The sequence below is a fragment of the Myotis yumanensis genome, unplaced genomic scaffold (assembly GCF_028538775.1).
Source record: "Myotis yumanensis isolate MYYU_CA2020_CCGP unplaced genomic scaffold, mMyoYum1.0.hap1 SCAF_19, whole genome shotgun sequence".
Lineage (NCBI taxonomy): Eukaryota > Metazoa > Chordata > Mammalia > Chiroptera > Vespertilionidae > Myotis > Myotis yumanensis.
Window position 1 is genome coordinate 13,038,556 of NW_027223770.1, and position 23,084 is coordinate 13,061,639.

Genomic DNA, 23,084 nt, shown 5'->3' on the forward strand with positions numbered 1-23,084 from the left:
CAGGGAAGGTAGCAGCCCCCACCCCTCCTGGCTGTACAATCCTTTCCTGCTGGGTGAGCACACCAGGCCTTTCTTCAAGTAAACAAGGGCACAAGAGTGGGGGTGGGGCGCACGGAAAAGCCTCAGGCGGAGGGGAGGAAGGTGAAGGCAGATGCTCTCCAGGGATATTACACGGCTCCCTGTATACCAGAACCCCCACAGAGGAGCATTCTCAGGACACTACTCCTATACCCAGGGCCATCACACCATCACTTGGCCAAGCTAAGTGAGGGAAAGGTCCACAAAGCGCCAAGGAGCATTGCTGACACTCACCAAGCCCCCAGGTCTCCAGACTCAGCTCGGTGAACAATGCTGAAGCAAGACAAGGAGCCTGAAGCTCTCATCACACACATTTATGAGTGTAGGCTTATGGCAGATGACTAGCTGCAAACAGGGGTGGCCTGGCCTGGACACCCTGCCACAGAGCCCTATGCTTCAATACCAAGAGCCCAGCCGTTCTCCTGGCCATGCCCTCTGATCCCACCGCCCCGCTAGCTGAGAATCACTCTACATGGAGATACTCCGAGGGGAGATAGGGCCCACATGGACAGGTGCAGCTCGCTCATCTGAGGCAGGCCTGGGCATCTGGCATTTATAGCTCTGCGGCCTACGGTAAGACAAACAGCATGGGAGACCAGCTCCCTTCCTGACAGGTGGGAGTCTAGTTGGCCATGTTGGATCTCAACTCCTTCACTGGCAGCTCAGCTCGGTCAGGGAAATCAATCAAGGCTGAATTGTCAGTCAGCGTCTCCCTTATGTGATAAAGCCTTGAAATTAAAAAATAAAAAATAATGATAATTTTTAACTTACAAAGAAACTTTGTAACTTAAGAAAGATAATTCACAGCTACTCTCTGAGAACTACTACATGCTGTTATACTAAATATACAATAATAGTTCTCTCCCAGAGCAAAATTTTAGATAATGTCTCAATAACTATGTGAGTTTTTATAATCTTTTTGCTGGGCAAAAACTATATCCAAGTGAAATGCAGTGGGGCAGCAGCATCTTATGGGCACAGGAAGAGGAAGGATGGGGAGTATGGGGCACAGCTCCACAATTCTCGTGACCAGCCAGAGGTCGCTCTGAACTTTGTCCTCTAGTAACAGCTTAGCCCCAGGCAAACGGGGCATCCACAATATCATTCCTGCTGCCCCATATCCAAGGGTGGGAAGAATTTGAATTCAAAAAGGAAAAATTCTTACCACTGACAGAAGCTTGAGATTTCTTGTTATCTATATTTAAAAAAAACAAAAACAAAATAAATAACGTTTTATATAACCACATATTTTCACAGTAAGTCAGTTTATATGCATTTGCCCAGAGGTCATTTGCTAAAACTGAGCTCACCCTGCCTAGAAACTAGATAAAACATACCTCAGAGCTTCAGTGTAGGTTTGTGTGTGTCTGTGTGTGTGTGCACACGCACTCACACATGTGTGTATTTGTCCCATTCCTGGCAGCGCTGACACACAAGGGGGCCTGGGAGAAGAGGGTGCAGAACCCCCCAGGGTCAACCTGGGGCCTTAAAGAACTGCCCCAGGCAGAGGTTCACTCTGGGCCTACTCTAGCTCTCCTTCCTTCCTAGGGCCATAGTCTCAGCTCCTACCCTGAGCAACAAACAGGAAGGCTATAGGATCCATGATGGGCCCAGAATGGTGCTGAGAACTCCATGACACCTCCATTTTCAACCTACGCCGGTGAGGCAGCATCTCTATTTTCTAGAGAAACTGAGGCTGGCCAAACCTGGCTGGAAGTCAGATCTAACTGGCCCTAGGGCAGTGATGGCGAACCTTTTGAGCTCGGCGTGTCAGCATTTTGAAAAACCCTAACTTAACTCTGGTGCTGTGTCACATATAGAAATTTTTTGATATTTGCAACCATAGTAAAACAAAGACTTATATTTTTGATATTTATTTTATATATTTAAATGCCATTTAACAAAGAAAAATCAACCAAAAAAATGAGTGTCATAGGTTCACCATCACTGCCCTAGGGTCAGGCGGGGAACTGCCGCACCAGTTCCACCCTCTCCTGAGGTGCCAGCGAGACAGCTGTGGACACCCTAGCCCACAGGCCTGTGTGTGCCAACGTGCCAGGGCCACCTCCTGAACAGCCCAGCCCAGCCCCGACAAGCAGAGTCCCTTGCCAGGAAAAACCAGGACGGTTCATCCAGGCTGCTCGTTCTCCAAGCTCCTACTTCCATCTCCTCTTGTTCTAGAAGCCATAGAACCTTCCCAGACAGAGCAAGAAAATGAAATCAAGTGAAGTTCACCTTGTTGGCTGTCCTGGTAAAAAGCTAGTTCGTGTGGAAAGAAGCAAAACCTCTGGGGTTCTTCCTTAGCCCAGGATTACTGAGACTGAATCTGTAGCTGCCTCTACAACCACAGGGGAACAGAGGCTGGACTGCCAAGTGCACACTCCAAGGACAGGCTATGTCAGGAGCCCATCTCCCGTGGAAACACAACTGCAGGCAGGCAAGAGGCGCTGTTGGCTGGAACCAGAGTGCCCTGGCGCCGCCGCCGACCCCCCCACCCCCCCAGCCCGTTTCCTTTACAGATTACAGCCATCCAGGAACACTCAGTGTCTACACAGAAAACCCTGACCCTGGGATGCAGTGACACTCATTTCTGAAGCGCCATGGCTGCTGCTAGGCCTGGCTGACAACCACAGCAGGACCCTGGGAATCAGGAGGTGGAATGTGGCAGGACCTGGGTGTCTCTCACTACGGCAGGGAGCTCGAGGCAGGAAGTTGGCCTCAGAAGCTTCCAGCCTAACAGGAACACACATTTAGGTCAGGCCTCCATGGGTCAATAAAACCAACTATTAGGGAAAGAAGTTTCTGTTCCACAGTAAACTGCTTATTTAAGAAGAGCTGCCTGGAGATAAAAGCAACAGTCCTTTTCTTTTTTAAAGAATTGTTTCTTTTTTTAAACCTCACCCGAGGATATGTTTATTGATTTTAGAGAGAGGAAGGGAGAGAGGGGGAGAAGAAGAGAGGGATGGAGGGAGAGAGGGAGAGGGGAAGAGGGAGGGAGGGGGAATGAGGGGGAGAGGGGTGAGGGAGAGAGAGATATTGATTGATCGGCCACTTCCCATACACACCCAGACTTTGGGATTGAACCCAGAACCTAGGTATGTGCCCTGACCAGAAATCAAACCCGCAACCTTTCAGTGTCCGGACAACATTCCAACCGACTGAGCCACCCGATCACGGCCAACAGTCTTTTTAAAAAAAGATTAAATGGACGAGCAAAAACAGCAGTTCAGTTTAAACCACTTTGAGGCATCTCCATTACGCCAAAATTAGCATTTTTCAGGCTGAGTCTCTGGGGAGATGAGAAATATGGAATCAAATGCAAAGCAATGAAGAACTTTCCAGAAAGCAGGCACTTTTACACAGACATTCTGACTCAGGCACTGTGGCCAAGTAAGTTTCCACCGCATGACAGGGTCAGCCTCTCACAGCGATCACAACCAGAAATGTAAAATTTTACTTACGAATGTCTCGGAAATGGATAATGAGCCTGGCCACAAGAGAAAGGTATTCCTCCTAAAAGTGAAAACAGGAAGCAGTTTAATCCCAGATGAAGAAGTGAAGCCGTGTGCTTCCCTTCCCTCCCCCTTGCACTCCTGAGCCACGGAGCTGAGGGCTCTTCCTGAAAGGCTGCTGGGCTGAGGCCCACCCCACGCTCTGCCCAGCTGGGCCTCCTCTGGAATCTGGCTCTCAGAGGACGGCTGTCAGTGCTCAGCTGCAGGAGGCAACAAAAGGCACCGAGAAACAGAAAAACAAGACTTCAAACTGCTGCTCCTTCCACCTTGCTGTAAACACCTAACCGAGGGGGCCAAGCGTCAGCTCAGGCACCCCTCTTTCCACAGCGGGCAGAGTAGGTCCAGTGGGGACGAGGGGCTGTCCTAAGGTCACAAGGCATTTCAGAAGCAGTCATGGGCGGGCCGCCTTTGTCTCTGCACTATTTGTATCGAAGTACTTTCGCTTTTAATACCCAGCCTGTTGCTTTTTCACTGCTGACGTCACACTTACATGCAAATCTGGATGTTTGCCCCTGGCTGTGCTTGCGGAGATCCCTGTTAATCTGAATTTACTGCCCAGGCAGGGAGAGGACACAGGGCACTCAAGGGGGGCAGGTGAAGGCCACGGCCGAGGGCCTTCTTTGTCCCAGCTGCCCTGCGTGTTTCTGGAACTGCTCAGCAGGGCCTGCCTTCCACCAATTGTACTCTTTGCAACCAAGGACACTCACTACCGGGTGTTCCGCGGAAATCACTAATGTGAGTTTGTCCTGTAGTGAACAAGGGGACGCCTGACTTAAAATCTTATCTCACATAAGCTGTACATCCTTCCCTTTTCAAAATGCCCATCCTTCCATCAAGGCAGCCCCAAAAGGGCAAAGCCTTCACCACGCCCTGTGGTGCTCACATGACCCTCCTCCCCTCAGTCCCTGAGAGTGAGCGTCCCCTTGGCAGCAGACTGGCGAGATGATAATTAGGCCCAGACATAGCGCTGTGGCGGTACTGTCCGGGGACACACACCTGTGAGCCAAGGGACAGACAGTGAACCTGTTATAAGACTATTTCCAGGGAAAAGGAAATAAAAATGAAAAGTGGTCTCAAGGTGAATGTAAAACTATAATCACACTTTGTAAATCTTTATTATCCTTCATCTATCTCCAAACTTCACCCCATCACTTTTTTCAGCCAGGGGAAATCAACAGAGGAAACTACGAGGGGGAAGGCCCGGGAGGAAAAGCTGAGCTGTGGTCCTAAGCACACCTAAGGAGGCAGGTCCTGAAAGAGGGAGTCTCTATTGGAGCAATGGGCACTTAGGAGGTTGTCAACACTACCAGTTTCTGGTAGGAAAGACAAAGTGCTGGGAGTGAAGGGGTCCCTGGTGTCAGGGCTCCTGCATGTGCCCCACCTACTGAGGCTGCTCCTTGAAGGGGGGCAGTTTGGGGCGTGGCTAACAGTGAAGATGTGTGTGTGGAAGAGGCTACAGGAAGCTCAGGAAACAAGGTGGCCAAATAGGAGAGGACTAGGACTGGGAGCTTGCCAGGTCAATATCTGATGACTCGTTAGGACCTTGGACCACCTTTTAGGTGGGCAATATCCGTGTGTGTTTTTAATCCTCACCCGAGGATATTTTGTCCATTGATTTTTAGAGAGAATGGAAGGGAAGGAGGAGGGAGGGAGAGAGAGAGAGAAAATCACTGACATGAGAGAAACACATCTCGATTGGTTGCCTCCACAAATACCCCCAACAGGGCCTGGGGATTGAACCTGCAACCAGGTAGGAGCCCTTACTGGAAATCGAACCTGAGACCCCCTCCATCCACGGGCCAACGCTCTAACCACTGAGAAAAACCAGCCAGGGCAAGGGGGGGTGATATCTTTTTTTTAAAGTTTTTAAAAATATTTTTATTGATTTTAGAGGAAGTGAGAGGGAAAGAGAAACATCAATGATGAGAGAGAATCACTGATCAGCTGCTTCCTGCAAGCTCCCTGCTGGGGACCAAGCCTGCAACCCAGGCATGTGCCCTGGCCAGGAACGGAACCGTGACCTCCTGGCTCATAGGTCAATGCTCACCACTGAGCCACCTTGGCCAGGCAAGGTGAGCAATATCTTTAAAAAGGTTGCGGTCTCCATTCCTGGTCAGAGCACATACCTAGGCTGCGGGTTCGATGCCCAGTGAGGGCACATTGATATTTCTCTCTCACATCGATGTTTCTCTTTCTCTCTCCTCCCCTCTTCCCCTCTAAGATCAATAAACATACCCTTGGGTGAGGATTAAAATAAAAAAAAAGCAACCAGAGTCTTTTACTAAGACATAATATACAGTAAGTGGGGCTCAGGAGCATGTCCCCAAAGCCCTTCACATAGAACCAGGACCAAGGGCTCAGAGCCAAGTGGGCAGATCCCAGCACACAGCACTCCCAGCACCATTCCCTGGCCCAGAGCAGGGGCACCGGCATGGCCTGCTCCTGGCTGAGGCTGCTCCACGGTGGAGTGGAGACTCTCTAGACTAGACCAGTGTGAGGAGGCCTGAGAGGGAAAGAGGAAGGGATGTGACCACTTGGCAGGAGAAGCGGGCACAGGACACAGTTAAGTCACTGCTGCCAAGGGGCTTTCTTACGGGTTAAACACGTGTCCAAAATTCTTGCAAAGGCCATGTTACTGAGGAACCACTGGGGTTTGCTGCAGGTCTGCTGCAAGCATTCTTTTCCACAGGAGACCCGGGATCTGAAACTCCACCTCCGATCTCTCCCAGGCTGGGGCTGTCATATCTCCAATCCCTAAATCTCTATCTGCAGAGCACTGACGTCCTGACCAACCTCCCAGGTGTGAGAATTCCCGGCCCCCATCCAGGATAAGTCATGGTGCCTTCTACTACAAGGCACCAACCTCTCCAGGACTGCCCCAGGGTTCCAAGGTTAGGTCACCCCTTCTCTTTGGCCTCTTCCACCTCCCACTCCAGAAAAACAGAGAAATCACTCTTCCCCATCCTTTTCCCTCCTCTGAGGTCCCTCTCACCTTTTAAATTCTTTCACAGTCATTCTAATGGGGTCGCAGGTGGGAGAGACAGGTAACAAACATGCTGGGTGCCATCTGACCTAGAGAGTCTCCCTCCACCCCACCCCCAGTTCCCACTGGTGAGGAAGGGCCACACTGACAGTATGTGGTTCCAGGAGGAACTTAAGCTGTAGTAAAAAGCTGGGAACCAGACAACAGTATGTCTGACTCTGTAAAAAAAGACAGGAAATTTCTGACACCTTTAATAAATATCTCTTTTCCAAACAGGGCCTTGTCTTAGAGTTAGGGATTTAGAACCCGCTCAAACCAGGAAGATGTGGGACTGAAACTGTTAAGGTTTGGTATGTGGGCTGCAGAAAGGCAAAGGCTAAGACAGTGAGGGGGCTGCTGCCTGCCAGATGCCCACTTTGGGACAGAAGCTTATTCCCCAGCTGCTGTGAGTCTCTGTGGTAGTCTCCAAGAGGGCTGCTGACAATCACTGGCCTTCCTGTACACACACACACGCTGCTGCTCACATCAAAAGGTGGAGGCAATTCCAACTCCCTGAACCTGCACTGGCCTTAGTCAGGGCCTGCTCTATCTACGCAATGTCCCAGGACTTCCAAGGACAGGCAGCTTCCACTTCCTACTTCATGGAAGTCAGCTGCCATGCAGTAAGTAGCCCAGGCTACGCTGCCAGAGCCACTACATGGAGGGAAAACCAACGTGCAGACACGCGAGTGAAGCCTTATGGACCATCTGGCTCAGCAAAGCTGCCAGCTAGATGCAGCTACATGACAGGTCACACATGAGAGCAGCAGAATGCCAGACAGGCAATTCCAATTGCCCCAATTCCTGACGCACAGAATCAGGAGAAATAACTCACTGTTTAGGAGGCCACCAATTTGGGGGTAGTTCAGTATGAAATAATAGATTAAAAATACTGAACCAGCAACTTCTGCATTTCAAAATCTGAAATAGTTCAATAAGCCCTCAACAAAGCTCTTTTAATTATAATACAAATTAAAAACAATAAAAACACCCCATCCCCCAAATATTTGCAAATCATATATCTAATAAGAGACTGTATCTAAAATAAAGAGCTCTAACAGTCTAACAATAAAAAGACCAAGAAACCAATTTAAAATGGGCAAAGGAACTGGCCTGTGTAGCTCAGTGGATGAGTGTCCATCTATGAACCAGGAAGTCATGGTTTAATTCCCAGTCAAGGCACATGACGGGGTTGCGGGCTCGATTCCCAGTGTGGGGCGTGCAGGAGGCAGCCAATCAATGATATCAATGACTCTCTCTCATCATTGATGTTTTTGTCTCTGTCTCTCTCTCTCCCTCACCCTTCCTCTCTGAAATCAATAAAAAAAATATATATATATATATTTAAAAATAGGCAAAGGATTGGAATAAACATTTTTCCAAAGAAAATATACAAATGGCCAATACTACATGAATAGATGCCCCAAATCATTAGTCACCAGGGAAATGCAAATCAAAACCAATAACAAGTGTTGATGAGGAGTGAAGAAATCGGAACCATATACACTGTTGATGTAAATGAAAAATGACGCAGCTGCTTTGGAAAACAGTCTGACAATTTCTCAAAAGGTTAAACATAATTATCACATGATCCAGCAATTCCACTCCTAGGTGTATATATCCAAAAGAAATAACTAAAAAATTTGTACACAAATGTTCATAGCAGCATCATTCATAATAGCCAAAAGGTGAAAACAATGTCTATCAACTGATACAGTGAAATACTATTTGGCAATTAAAAGAAATAAGTACATGCTACAACATGGTTGATGGATGAACCTTGAAAATATTATGCTAATGAAAAACATATATAGTTGCATTTACATGAAAAAAGACAAATCCATGCAATGGTAAGCAGAAAGTGGCTGCCTAGGACTAAAGATCAAGGGCAAATGGAGAGTAACAGAATGGAAATGGAGTTTCTTTTAGAAAATGTTATAAAACTTAGATCCTGGTGATGGTGCAACAACTCTGTGAATATCCTAAAGATCGCCAAAACCGGTTTGGCTCAGTGGATAGAGCATCCGCCTGCGGACTGAAAGGTCCCAGGTTCGATTCCGGTCAAGGGCATGTACCTGGGTTGCGGGCACATCCCCAGTAGGAGATGTGCAGGAGGCAGCTGATCGATGTTTCTCTCTCATCGATGTTTCTAACTCTCTATCTCTCTCCCTTCCTCTCTGTAAAAAATCAATAAAATATATTAAAAAAAAAAATATCCTAAAGATCACTGAGTTGTACACTTTAAATGGTAAATTGTATAGTATATAAAGATCTCAATAAAGTTATTATAAAAAAGAAAAAAGAAAATGCTTATCACATATACCCAGGGCACAGAACCCTCCCTTCCCTGCCTCAAGAGCTCTTTCTTACACTTATGTGTGCTCACAAACACACACTCATGTGCTCTGACCTTTAAGACCAAACTATATAGATGGTGTTTGTTCTGGAACCTGCCTTTTCTAGCCAGTCATCTTTACCTTTCCATTTCACAAAATGTTCACCTCATCTAAACATTCAGACCATGCTCAAATTTCCCCAATTGAGCTCTAGGTGTCTTGACAGTTGGTTTATCAAACCAGCATCCAGTCAAGGGCCATAACATCTGCTTTTAATTTGTGACACACAGCATGTCTTAGAGCTCCAACACCGCACTCAGGCACAAGGCGCTCAGAGCACACCCAATGCGTCAGAGGAGGGATTGGAGGTCAAGTCTATAAGGAGAACAGGGCAGGTGTGATGCAGAACAAAAGCCCTGGGCGTCAGCCCCACCTTGCACAAACTGGGTAGCATTAGACGAGCAGCTTGGCTTCTTTGTGCCTATTCTGCTTCATTTTTACTAAAACAGCTCTGCCCCAGGGAGAGTGCACATATGGAAGGAGGTAGTCACATGAAGCCCAGGATGAGAGCTCACAAATTGGAAATCCTCCCCAACTACCCCACCAGTAATATTCCTATGCTTGGTTCCTCGATCAAGGCCTCAATCTCCACTAGCACCACCTTCATCACTTAACAAAAGGGGACAGAAACTCTTCTGGGCCCCCATGTCAGGACCATGTGGGGCTTAGGCAAGGGCTGACACTGAGAAGCTGGGGCCTGAGTGAAGGCCCTACAGGATTCATAGGTGCTAACCACAAATGGAGGATGCTGGTAGTGAGGTCTAGGGTCAGACTCTGGGACTGCATACTGGGAGTCCACCCAGGAACCTCCCTGTACCTATACCATAGACACATGGGATCAATCGGTGAGTAGCCACCCCTTTTCCACTCCCCAGGCAGAGGAGCTTCCAGAGTCTGCATCACACCCACTCCTTCCAGAGCTTCTCCACTGTGGGCTCCGCCCACCTGGGCCTTACCCGGGTCTTGGCCTTCAGGAATACATGGCTTTCCATATCCTTGCTGGATTTACTGTGGGCCACACCAGCTTTTCTCATGGCATCCTCACTGAAAGACAAAAAAAAGAAGAGATGTTAACATCCTATGAGTCTGCTGCTGCAGGGTTCCTGGCCAGAAGCCCTGCACAGCAACTGCCCCTGAGTGGATGGGACCTGTCCCCCAGCACACCAGCCTCACTGAGGTCCAGGAAAGGCAACAAGGGAGGTGTGCTCAGCAGAGCAATGAATGGCAGCTGAGAAAGGGAGTAAGAGGGCAGGGGAATAAGAAGGAAAGAACAGGAAAGGTGGTCACCACAAACAAAATAGGCACCCCTGGAACGAGGGAGCAGAGGGGCCAGGCCCCAGGGAACACTCACAATCAGCACAAAATAAAGTGCACATGGGAAGGGTGAGTGGCCAGCCAGCCTCCATTTCCTGCCTTCTGAATGGCCTGGGTCCCCACCTAACTCTGGCATTAAGATTTGTGGGATCGCCGAAACTGGTTTGGCTCAGTGGATAGAGCGTCAGCCTGCGGACTGAAAGGTCCCAGGTTCGATTCTGGTCAAGGGCATGTACCTGGGTTGCGGGCACACTCCCAGTGGGAGATGTGCAGGAGGCAGCTGATCGATGTTTCTCTCTCATCGATGTTTCTAACTATCTCTCTCCCTTCCTCTCTGTAAAAAATCAATAAAATATATTAAAAAAAAAAAGATTTGTGGGATCCCAGCTCCACTCTCCTCTGTAAAACAAAGGGGCCACAACAAAACATCTTCCAGTCCCTCCCAAGGCAAAGGTCCCTATGTGAGATGTGCAGGTTCCCCAGGTGGGACCCCGGAGATAAGCCCCAACTTCCAACAGCTTCTAGCTGGGGATAGGAAGAGACTACACACACAAGGAAAACATCTTAAAAGCACATTTGCCAATATATGTAATAAAAGATGAGATCCTATCGCACATTTTTATCAGGCCAATACTCTGCTGGGACAGAGCTATGACCATTAGCTAAGCTTACGCTCCCTTTGGATGGAAACATTCACACACACACACACACACACACGAACACATGTGCATTTGTTAGAAAGGAAGGGGCATGTCAGGCTTGAGTTCCGAGGCCTGGCCCCTCTGCTCACAGACTGCCTTCTTCCCTGCAGGAGAGGTCTCCCTGCCTATCTCCCCAGCACTGGACCTACTGATAAACAAATGAACAAACATGTCAGGGCTCTGCTGCCTCACCCAAGTGCACTAAACAAGCCCAGTCCAGCTGGTGCAAGGAAGCTTTCTGACCATTCCAAACAAAGAAACCCCAGGCTACTGAAAGAGTGTGCACATGGGGCTGCAGAATCAGATTTATGTTCCTTAAAGAAATCCTAGAAAAGAGGCTAAATGCTAAGAGAGGGACAAGTCTGTATTAATGCATAAAGAAAGATAAAATGACGCTGATCAACCATACCACTGGATAATTTATTCAACACGTGTGAGTCTGGGTTCTGTGCCCCATCTGCTTCATTAAGCCTGCATAGGAGGCAGCAAAAGGTTCCTGCCACAAAGCACCCAAGGTGGAGCAGATGCACGCACAGGGAATATAAGACCAGGACCACAAGAAAAGGGTGAGAAAAATAATGCAGGAGGACAACACAAGATCCAACTCATAGGGAAGTGAGGCTGGCAGGCCAGGAGGACCCGGCACCCACGTGCTGAGATGTCACCTGGCATTAGGCTCTAAGTCACTGAGCATTTCCAACAAGAGAAGTGACTGGGCAGACCTGTCTTCAGAAGGGCGCCTCACCTGCACCCCCCAGGACAGAACGTGTTCCCCTTGCCACCTTCCGACAACAGTGTGTGGCAAGCCCTGCCACAGAGCCTGGAACTAACAAGGTGACCCAGAGCAGAGCAGTGGACACAGCAAAGGGGCATTTGCTGGTCAGCTGACTGGGTACGGAGTGGGGAGGCTTTGGGTAGAAAGTGAAGGCAGGAGCCACGGTGTAAGCGCAGAGAGGCAGAGAGGGGTGCTGAGGTCTCTGAAGATGAGACTGGTTACACAAATGGGCTCAGTGCCCCAAAGCAGCTATCCCCGAGGGCTTAGCCAGGCTCCTGGCTGGCGAAAAGCTGTCCTCCTGAACCGCTGGCTGGCCGTCTTTTATAGGGTCAGCAGACTCACAGGCCTACCGACATCGTGCATCTTAACTGCAGCAAAGAACCTGGCACGTCCACAGAAATAAGACACGGATGCCAGCTTACTGTAGTAGCCTTTAGGTGGGGGAACCTCACCAGGCCCAAAGGCACCAGATGCCAGGGATCTGCTAGAGGAGCCCTATCCTGTCCTGGTTAGGGCAACATCACAGATGACATGGACAGCATGAGCACCGGCTATCCATGACTTAGAGACTGAGGAGCACTGACAATATGGGAGGCCAGAAACAGGCATATCTTGACAAGCTGGAACACACATCTTAACAATAGGAAATGAAACTGGATAAATGTCCAGTTCTGCCCATGAACCATGAAAGCGGCTGTGTCAGTACAGAGTGGAGGAGAAAGGCTGCTCCTTGGCCGGCACCAGGGCCCTGCGAGGCAGCACCATGCCCGTGTCATACACTTGTCCCCTCCACTGTTACACGCAGAGCCTGCCCAAACAGGCTGAGCGTGTTTGGTGGCTGAAGAAATAAACAGGTGCCCTGAGCACTGTTTTCAGTTATGCAAACCATAATTTAAAAAATGTGTTTGCTCCTGTTTCTAGCCTGCAGATCATGCTCCATAACACAGAAGATAAGGCAAAAAATAAACCAGGCGGTTATACTCTCTGTTAGTATCTTCCATTCCCCCCAAGGAGACGGCCTGTCCTTTCCTATTCAGTCACCTCAACATTGTGTCTGAGGCACCTGTCCATTATGTGGGTTTTAACTGCATGTCTCACCACATTTCATACCTGTGCTTAGGTGTGGTGTCCCTCCACTGCACTCAGGACCTAACGTGGCCACCGTATGAGGCGGTCATTGGGACCCAGTCCCACGCTGGGAGGAGCCCTGCACAGGGGCAGAACCAGCTGCTTGCCGAAGCCCCTTTAGCCTCCCCAATCTCGGCTTTGCTGCTGTCCCAGAAGGCCTGGCGGAGTAGCTGGGCCTGAACGGCCACGCCTCAGTCTCCACCTCCAAAAAACAAAGCCCTTCCAGGGACCGTCTCTAAACGAAGGTGAACTACCATACAGCAAGGAGATGGCCCCAAACAAGGAGCGGAGTGGAGGTTCAGCCTCAGGAACTCAACTGAAAAGAACCAACAGGTCAAGGTGAGCTCTGCCCCACACAAGCAAGCCCCAGATCTATGCCACCCAGCTGGGGCAAGTCAGGAGCAAAACAGGTGTCAGTTCACAAGGACAGGCCCTAAATGGCCGTCCTGTCACATCCCAATACCAAAGCAGCCACCACCAAACCCAAAGCTGCCAGAGAGGCATTAGCACTGTAACAGAAGGGCTCTGTCTGGTGGCTGGTGCCTGGGCCTAGCCAGCCCTCTAAAATGAATGGAGGACTCTCTCTAGCCCAGTGGTTCTCAACCTGTGGGTCGCGACCCCTTTGGCAGTCGAACGACCCTTTCACAGGGGTCGCCTAAGACCATCCTGCATATCAGATATTTACATTACGATTCATAACAGTAGCAACATTACAGTTATGAAGTAGCAACGAAAATAATTTTATGGTTGGGTCACAACATGAAGAACTGTATTTAAAGGGCCAGAAGGTTGAGAACCACTGCTCTAGCTGATATGGCTCAATGAATAGAGTGTCAGCCCGTGGACTGAAGGGTCGTGGGTTCAATTCCAGTCAAGGGCATGTACCTCAGTTGCAGGCTTGATCCTGCGCTCTGACCGCATGCAGGAGCAACCAATCGATGTGTCTCTTTCACATCTATGTTTTTCTCTCTCTCCCCCTCCTTTCCACTCTCTCTAAAAAAATCATTGGTAAAAATATCCTTGGGTTAGGATTAACAACAACAACAAAAAGTAAAATGAATGGAGGACTGCCCTAACCGGTTTGGCTCCGTGGATAGAGTGCCAGCCTTCGGACTGAAGGGCCCAGATTCAATTCTGGTCAAGGGCATGTACCTTGGTTGCGGGCACATCCCCAGTAGGGAGTGTGCAGGAGGCAGCTGATCGATGTTTCTAACTCTCTATCCCTCTCCCTTCGTCTCTGTAAAAAAATCAATAAAATATATATGTTTTTAAAAATGGAGGACTGACACCAGCTAAGAGCACACAGCCTCCTGCTGCAACCTGGGCTCCACAAGCTCCCTCGGTCTAGCTTCCTCCTGGTTACCACAGCTCTACCTGTCTGCCCAGTCAGGGTTCCACTGGTATCTGGTTTAAACCAGAGCCTGCTGAGGGAGGACTAGATCCATCACACGGGGACAGGAGGAGGCCCTTACTGTCTAGATCCTGCCGGAGCAGAAGGCAGTGACACACCAAGAAAACACCCTGCAATCTTAGAATCGCCCAGACCAGAAACCTGGGAACCCCCTCTTCAGTTCCCTGAACCTGTGATGGTCCCCCCGCACAAGGCTGTCTCCAGGTCCTATTCTCCCCTCCCCTCCTGCCACCTCTCCAAGCCACTAGAATGGCAGTATGTGTGGGGAGCAACTCAGGCTATGTCCACGCCTACCTCAAGGCAGGCAGCCCATCAGTTTAGGAGTCTGCTTCCTCGCCCACTCTGCTCAATATCCCGAGGCCCTGCTGCCTAGTGCACTGCCCAACTATGCCACCAGCTGTGTGTGCTGGACCTGTAGTTTCTCCCGCTGGAGTATCCTCACTCCCTACTTCATGGTGGTCACTTCAGCCACACCCGTGGCACCTCCTCTGTGGGAACTGCTAGCTTCCTGTCAGCCCCCCTGTCCTATGAACACCTTGAGTGTAGAGGCTGTGGCAGCCACCTCTGTATTAACAGGCAGTAATCAGTGTCGGACAAAAATCAGCTATTTGTAACATAAGGAGTGGTTAACAGTGTGTATTTTGATGAAGCATGATGTGCAGAAGCTGAGATTCAGTGTGGCAGGCACTACGGAAACCAGACCTCGAACAAGCACATCCAGGCTGCAGAGGCCAGGGTGGCCTGGAGAAAGCGTATGCTAGGGCAGGCGGAAGTGCTGGCCAGCTGGACCTGGCAGGAAGTAGAAAGAGGAGGGAGGGCCTGAGCTACGGAAATATACAGATCAGGGCTCAAATTCCAACCTGGCCACTGGCCAGCTCTAGGTCTTCGGAGAGTCACTCCATCCCCCAAGTGCGTCCCCTCCGTAAAGGAGCACTCTGAGGGACTGTGGCCAGGATAGTGGACAGAAGGGGCCAGGATGTGGGGGCAGGCCCAGCCTCAGCACGTCCTGCTCTTCCTCACCTTTCCCGTGACTCCAAATTGGAAAACTCAACTGAAACAGTCCTAGTCCTTGTAATCTGAATCAGTGCAGGATAATGCAAAAAACCAGCAAACTGCGTGTGCTTGGGAAGGTATGCATGAACATATGCTCGAAGTGTGCTAATGCCCCAGTCCGCCCCTCACAAGCCCTCCCCCCAGCTGGTGACCCTGGATAAGGCACCAACTTGTAGAGCCTGCGTTCCTCATGCAGAGAGAAGATGGTGACAGTGCCACCTCACAGGGCTGTTCTGAGGATTACAAAAGTTAACATCATCCGGCACTTGGCACACAAGAAGCACGAATGTGTGCTGAATAAATCAGTCAGAGAATAGTCCACCGCACTTCACAGTAAGACTACATCTCAAAAAACCTCCAATAGCGATGACATGTGTGTCTCCTCCTTCCTACATGACAGCAGTGAGCGTGTGCAGCTCCCTCAGGCAGAGCTGTTCCCACTGGAACCTTGAACCACCTGGAAATGTGCCCTTTGGGTGCCCAGCTCTGTGGCCCCTGTGGGCTGCCCATTTCTTAAGAGACTCTCCCCCGCCCACACTCCACTCCTGACGGTCCTGGTTCACATGCACAGGCCCTCTCACCTCTCACGAGGTCACTCTCTTCAACGCTGCCCTCTTTCTGGGGTCAAACTTCTTTTCTGATTGCTGAATGAATGCTTGAGTTCCCAGGAGAGTGAGCTCCTCTGGTCTCCTGCTAGTGTCTAAAGCAGTTTCTTTCCTCCCTGAGTCACAGACTCAACCTCCTGACCTCAGGTGCACAGGACACCTTCTGCCCATCCATCCATGTGACAGACTTTCATTCTGCCCAGAGGAAACCTCTCCTGATTTGAGAACCACAATATCCATCAACCCACTGACTTCTCATTTTCAATTTAGAAAGGATCTGTTTTTCACTGTAATTTTGCCCTAGCCAGTCTGGCTCAGTGGATAGAGCATCAGCCTACGGACCAAAGGATCCCGGGTTTGATTCCAGTCAAGGGCTTGTACCTTGGTTGCAGGCTCCTCCCCAACTGAGGCCCTGGTCAGGGAGCATACAGGAGGCAACCAACCGATGTCTCTCACATCGATGTTTTTCTGTCTTTCCCTCTCTCTTCCACTCTCCCTAAAAATCAATAGAAAAATATCCTCAGACGAGGCTTAACAAAACAAAACAGAAAGAAAAAAAAAAATATTTTTTTCTGTTTTGGTTTGTTCCCCCCAAATATTATACTCTCTTAGAGGCCAAATTTTTTTGAAATCAGAAATTTATTTTGAGAGCAGAATGATAAAGGACCAGTCACAATGAAAAATACATAGTTCCAAATGTAATGTCTGGCTTCCTGAAAAGAGGAACTCTTATCTGCAAAAGAACAAAGCCATATGAGGGGTGAGGTACTTGACTTAAATTAAGCTAGCTTAAGTCACGATCCAATAAATATATTCCCCACAACAAATGAGGAACTGAACCCACACATCTAGTTTTGTTCTACCCCAAAACACCACTAAAAACCCAGAAAAAAATAATTTCATTTTTCCCTAACACAAACTCACAAAGATGGGAAGAATGGAGTGGTGGCCCCAACAGTTTTGGGACTGAAAAGCTAGTCGATGGCCAAGTGGTGATGGACACAGCAAGCCAACCAAGAAAGCAGGACTGAGAAACAACCAGGTGACAGCCCGGATATTCGCATGGCTCAGGACCAAGGATGAATGGAAGGATTCCTGCGTGAAAGACACCCCCATATTTCCTCCCCCACTTACACTGTTAGGTTACCACCCTCACATCAAGAAACCACTAGAGAGGTATTCTCCGAAAAAGCATAAAATGGAAAATCCTTGGACTAGAGGGTCAACCCACCAGTGGAGAAGGCACGGGGGGATAATGAAAGAAGTGGGCTGCATGCCCATCCGAATGACTAGATCCACACTAACTGCTGAGACCCACCCACTCACCTGCCCACCTGCCTGCAGCCTCCTCCCGTGCAGCGCCCAGCATGCTGGCACCCAGGCCTTCATCTCAGCCCAGCATTTGGAAGACCATATTCTATAAGAAAGACTCAGAGAACCTGAAGCTACATGAGCCTCCAGTATGTGCAGTGTCCACTCACCTTCACAGTGTCCCCTCTCTTGGAGTGAGCAGCCAACCAAGGGCTCCAGGACACCCCAATGTGACAGATAAAGACCCCATGAGAAATGTTACTTGGAGCTATCAGAAACTCAGCAGGAAGAAGAAAATGTCAAGAAATTATCTTTATTATTCATATAGAAAAGACATTACATCTACTGAACAAGAACAGGATGCCATAAAATAGAAAAAATCAGATTATAAAAAACAAAGCATTCTTATAATAAAAACATGTTACAGTGAAAAGTCAGAGATAAAATTGAGGCAATCTCCCAAAGAGCAGAACTAAAAGACAAAGAGATGGGTAACAGCGGATATAAAGTCAAGAAAATGGGCCAGGCTGGAGTGGCTCAGTTGGTTGAGTGTAGTCCTGTACACTGAAAGGTTGCTGGTTCAATTCCCGGTCAAAGCACATACCCAGGTTGCGGGTTCAATCCCTGGTCAGGACACATACACAGGCAACCAATCGATGTTTCTCTCTCTCAAGCATGTCCTTGGGTGAGGGTTAAAAAAAGAGAGAGAAGTCGAAACCGGTTTGGCTCAGTGGATAGAGCGTCGGCCTGTGGACTGAGGGGTCCCGGGTTCGATTCCGGTCAAGGGCATGTACCTGGGTTGCAGGCACATTCCCAGTAGGGGATGTGCAGGAGGCGGCTGATCGATGTTCCTCTCTCATCGATGTTTCTAACTCTCTATCTCTCTCCCTTCCTCTCTGTAAAAAATCAATAAAATATATTTTTTAAAAAAGAGAGAGAGAGAGAAATAAAGAAAATGGTTCTGGATAGTATGGGTCAGTGGTTGAGTATCAACCTCTGAACCAGGAGGTGACTCCCAGTCAGGGCACATGCAGGAAACAACTGTTCGATGATCTCGCTCATCACTGATGTTTCTCTCTCTCCTTCTCTCTGAAATCAATAAAAACATATTTTAAAAAGAACATAGTCCAAAGGACCAACATTCAAACACTCATTCAAACATTGGAAAGAGTGAGCATAGGAAATGGAGGGAATTAGATTCCCATGAAATGACTCAAAGGAACCTTCCAAGGCAAGTCACCAAGAGGCACTGGCCATCACAACAGCAGCACTGGGAACAAGAAAGCAGTGGAATGGGACATGCTTTTCAATCCTTGAGGAAGTACGTCCAACCTAGAACTCCATGTGCATGCAAACTGCCACAGCCTACAGAAACTGAATTCCCATGAGCACTTTCTCCAGAACAAAGGAGTGAACCGAAAAGAACAAGGCACAGGACACATAAAAGGAGACCCAACACCAGAGTCATGCAGCCATGCAACTTGAGACACAAGCACACTGAGGGCCATCCTCACCACACCTCTGGCCACTGCCGGTGAGGGCTCCAGCAGGGATGTTCCGGGGAAAAGCTGGCACTAACAGCCTGCCAGCACTGAGCACAGGGGTAACTGACCGAGAGACAACTAGAAGATAGGAGAAGAGTTAACCACAGGTACACAGAAAACCAGGCACATTTTAAGAAGGCAATTTTTTCTGGGAGAAAAAAACAAACATCACAGTATGCCAATATGATCAGCTGTGAATATCATTTGTGTAAGCATAAAACATAAACATTCATTACCCATTTAGCCAGAAGGTAAAACACTAGCAGGCCAAGAGCGAGGAGGAGATAACATCCGGGTAATGGGAGCTATACAGAAAGTCAATAGATAATTCATAAAACTCATAAACGGGATGACTCAAGCAGCACATGCACATACTTAGAGTCACAGGAATACACGGGAAGAAAGAAGAGTCACAGGGGAGGACTTCCTGAGTAGGGAACCACCATGATATTTTAAAATATATTTTTATTGATTTTTAGAGAGAAAGGAAGGGGAAGGGATAGAGAGATAGAAACATCAATGAGAGAGAAGCATTGATCAGCTGCCTCCTGCACACCCTATACTGGCGATCGAGCCTACAACCCAGGCATGTGCCCTGACTGGGAATCAAACTGGTGACCTCCTGGTTCCTGAGTCAACACTCAACTGCTGAGCCACACCAGCCGGGCCATGATTTTTTTTAGTTGTTTTTTTTTTTTTTAGAGAGAGAGGAAAGGAGAGGAAAAGAGAGATAGAAACATCAATGAGAGAGAAACATCAACATTGATCAGCTGCCTCCTTACACACACCCCATTGGGGATCGAGTCCTCAATCCGGGTATGTGCCCTGACCGGAAATCAAACTAGCAATCTCTTGGTGCATGGACCGATGCTCAACCACTGAGCCACACTGGCTGGGCAATTCCTTGACTTTTAACATTTATGTGCATATATCATTTTGTTAAAATAGAAAGTAATTAAAAGTTAAATGATAAAATTCACCTAAAAAGTGTGCCACAAAGAAATACTGCCATAGAGAAATACTCAATGAACCCCAGCTACCCTCTGTCCTGGTCGGATAGCTCAACTGTTTAGAGCATTGTCCTAATATGAGAGAGATGAGGGTTCCATCCCCAGTCAGGGCACATATAAGAAGCAACCAATGAATGCATGAATAAGTGGAACAACAAATCGATGTTCCTTTCTCTCTCTCAAAGCAATAAAAAAAGAAAAGATAGGAAAAAAAATGTCTCCCTCACCCATTTAAACTTCATTACTCTGTCAACATGGAGACTGGAAGCTTCCATTTCTTTTTCTTTTTTTAAAATATATTTTATTGGTTTTTTACATAGAAGAAGGGAGAGGGATAGAGAGTTAGAAACATCGATGAGAGAAAAACATCGATCAGCTGCCTCCTGCACGCCTCATACTGGGGACGTGCCTGCAACCAAGGTACATGCCCTTGACCGGAATCGAACCTGGGACCCTTCGGTCCAGAGGCCAACGCTCTATCCACTGAGCCAAACCGGTCAGGGCGGAAGCTTCCATTTCATCAGCAATTTTGACTTCCAGGAGTGTCCTAAAAAGACTACCACACATTCATTTCACAGTTCTCCCAGTGGGCCGCTTAGTCTGAGTACAGTCAGAGAGGTACTGGCAAAGCAATCTTCCCACCATCCCCACACACCTGGGAGGTACCTCACCATACCCACAGTTGGAAAAGCCCCTTCCTTGTCCTCCACCAGTGCAAGACCTTTCAGGCTGGTAAAGCAACCTTGACCAGGTCCACAGATAGCTACAGAGCAGCCTCCTTGCACCTCTGTTGTTCTTCTCCCATTTTGCAACAGACAGTGATTTAGTGCACCAAGGCCCAAGTGGTTTCATCTTGGAGGCAGGAAAAAATGAGACACAGTCACCAGCAGTAACCAAAGCAAACATCTGGCCCCGACAGGGAGGGAGCCCTTCTAGACCTCACAGGTAGCTGGAAACATGTTGGCCAAACTACAGCCCAGACTGTAACGTCTTCCTTTTCTTTGCTAGCACACTTCTGTATCTGGTTCTCTGACTTCTTAAAGAACCATAAAAGTGTTTTGTTTTGTTTTTATTCCCACCCAAGAATATGGGTTTCTAAAAAATTGCTTTTATTTATTTATTGGCTAGGGGAGAGACAAAGAGAAACATCAATGTGAGAGAGAAACATCGATTGGTTGCCTCTAGCACACCCGCCCCCCAACCAGAGATTGAAATTGCCACCTTTTAGTTGATGGGACAACACTCCACACTGGCCAGGGCTTTTTAAATTCATCTTAGAGAGGAAAAGGGAGGGAGGGGCGAGAGAGAAATATCAAAGTGAAAGAGGGAAACATCAATCAGTTGCCTTCTGTATGCATCAGGACTAGGTATGTGCCAGACTGGGAATTGAACCCTCAACCATTTTGGTATACGGATGATGCTCCAACCAACTGAGCCATCCAACCTGGGCAAAAGTGTTTTTTTAACAAGATAAAAATATGTATTTCAGAAGTTAACCACCTACCTACATGTAGAAAAGGGTTATTTAGTTTTGTAAAAATAAACTTTTTAATCATATAAACACAAGAAACTTAAAACATTTTTTCTTCACAATTAAAACATTTTCTCTTCACAATTACTTTCGTTTTGTTTGACTGAGTGCTCCAATTTCTGCTCTCAAGATTTCTCAATTCCCAATGAACTGTATCAATGAAAGAACTACTGCCCTAACCGGTTTGGCTCAGTGGACAGAGCATTGCCCCGGGCTGAAGAGTCCCAGGTTCGATTCCAGTCAAGGGCATGTACCTTGGTTGGGGGCACATCCCCAGTAGGGGGTGTGCAAGAGGCAGCTGATCGATGTTTCTCTCTCATCGATGTTCCTAACTCTCTATCCCTCTCCCTTCCTCTCTGTAAAAAATCAATAAAATATATTTTTAAAAAAAGAACTACTCCTAAAGAAGACAACACAGTCTGCCTGGCTGGAGCATCGACCCATGAACCAAAAGCACACCGGTTCGATTCCCGCCTAGGTTGTGGGCTCGATCCCCAGTAGGAGGCATGCAGGAGGTAGCCAGTCGATGTTTCTATCTCTCTAGCCCTCTCCCTTCCCCTCTCTCTAAAATAATTTTAAAATACAAACAAACAAACAAAAAAAACGTGGAAGACACCACTGGCCTTAAAAGGGCATGTTGTTACTTGATTGAGCTAGTTCAGAAGACTACCCAAACTTCTCTAAGGTTTGGCCTCAAAAGAACCAGGAGGCCTCTTGATCCCTGTCCAGGCACTGGCCTCTGGGCTCCAGGCCTGGAACCACTCTGGCTCCCCCAGTCCCAGGCCCAAGCATGTCCCAATTACTATCAGGCAACCACATAGAATGGTTGGCACTCTCTGCCAACCCAAGAATTTATTAAAATGCTTATCTCACATGATTTTGTGGTATTTGGGAGTAGAGAGAAAGCCCTATCTTTTAAAGATCTGCACTCAAGTATTGGCATGTGAAATCATACAGTGTCTGGGATGTTATTTCAAACAGTCCAGGAAGGGGTGGGGAGGGATAGGTAAAACAATGACCATGTGTTGTTAACTCTGGAAGTAACTGGGAGACATTTTTGTATTATCTCTACTGCTGTGAATGTTTGGAAAAGTACGTAATGGAGCTTTTAACAATAAGTAAAATGCTCACGTCAAACACGCAGGATGACTGTGAAGAGGAGACTAGAGGAGGCTTATCTCCAAGAGTGCTCCCCAGTCACCCTGGCTGGGCGGTTCAGTGGGTTGGAGCATTGTCCTGAACACCAAAAGGTTGTGGGTTTGACTCCTGGTCAGAGCACATACCTAGGTTGTGAGTTCGATCCCCAGTCAGGGCAAGTATGGGAGGCAACTAATTGATGCTTCTTTCTCACATCTCTCTCTCTCCCTTCCTCTCTCTCTTAAATCAATTTTTAAAAAAAAGAAAAAAATCCTCGGGCCCTAGCAGGTTTGGCTCAATGGAAAGAGCATCAGCCTGTGGACTGAAAGGTCCTGGGTTCGATTCTGGTCAAGGGCAGGCTCGCTTGCAGGCTCTTCCTGGCCAGGGCCCTGTTCAGGGCATGTGCAGGAGGCAACCAATCAATGTGTTTCTCTCCCATCCACATCGATATTTCTCTCTGTCTTTCCCTCTCTCTAAAAATCAATGGAAAAATATCCTCAGGTGAGCATTAAAAAAAAAATAATAAAACCAATGGAAAAATATCCTCAGGTAAGGA

The 23,084-nt window shown here is 48.1% G+C and overlaps 1 protein-coding gene across 5 annotated transcripts in view; it reads right to left on the minus strand.

Moving 5' to 3' along the window:
- MED15 (mediator complex subunit 15) overlaps positions 1–23,084 on the minus strand; it is a 62,146-nt gene that overhangs the window by 27,788 nt on the left and 11,274 nt on the right. For 4 of the 5 annotated variants that reach the window (XM_070400080.1, XM_070400081.1, XM_070400079.1 and 1 more), the window contains exons 2-4: positions 9,965–10,052; positions 3,540–3,591; positions 1,244–1,273 (exon numbers count right to left, since the gene is read on the minus strand). In XM_070400080.1, the coding sequence (XP_070256181.1) occupies positions 1,244–1,273; positions 3,540–3,591; positions 9,965–10,052 (170 nt within the window). Of the gene's footprint in view, positions 1–1,243; positions 1,274–3,539; positions 3,592–3,856; positions 4,004–9,964; positions 10,053–23,084 lie in introns of those variants that run through there. The other variant, XM_070400084.1, reaches the window with a different exon arrangement.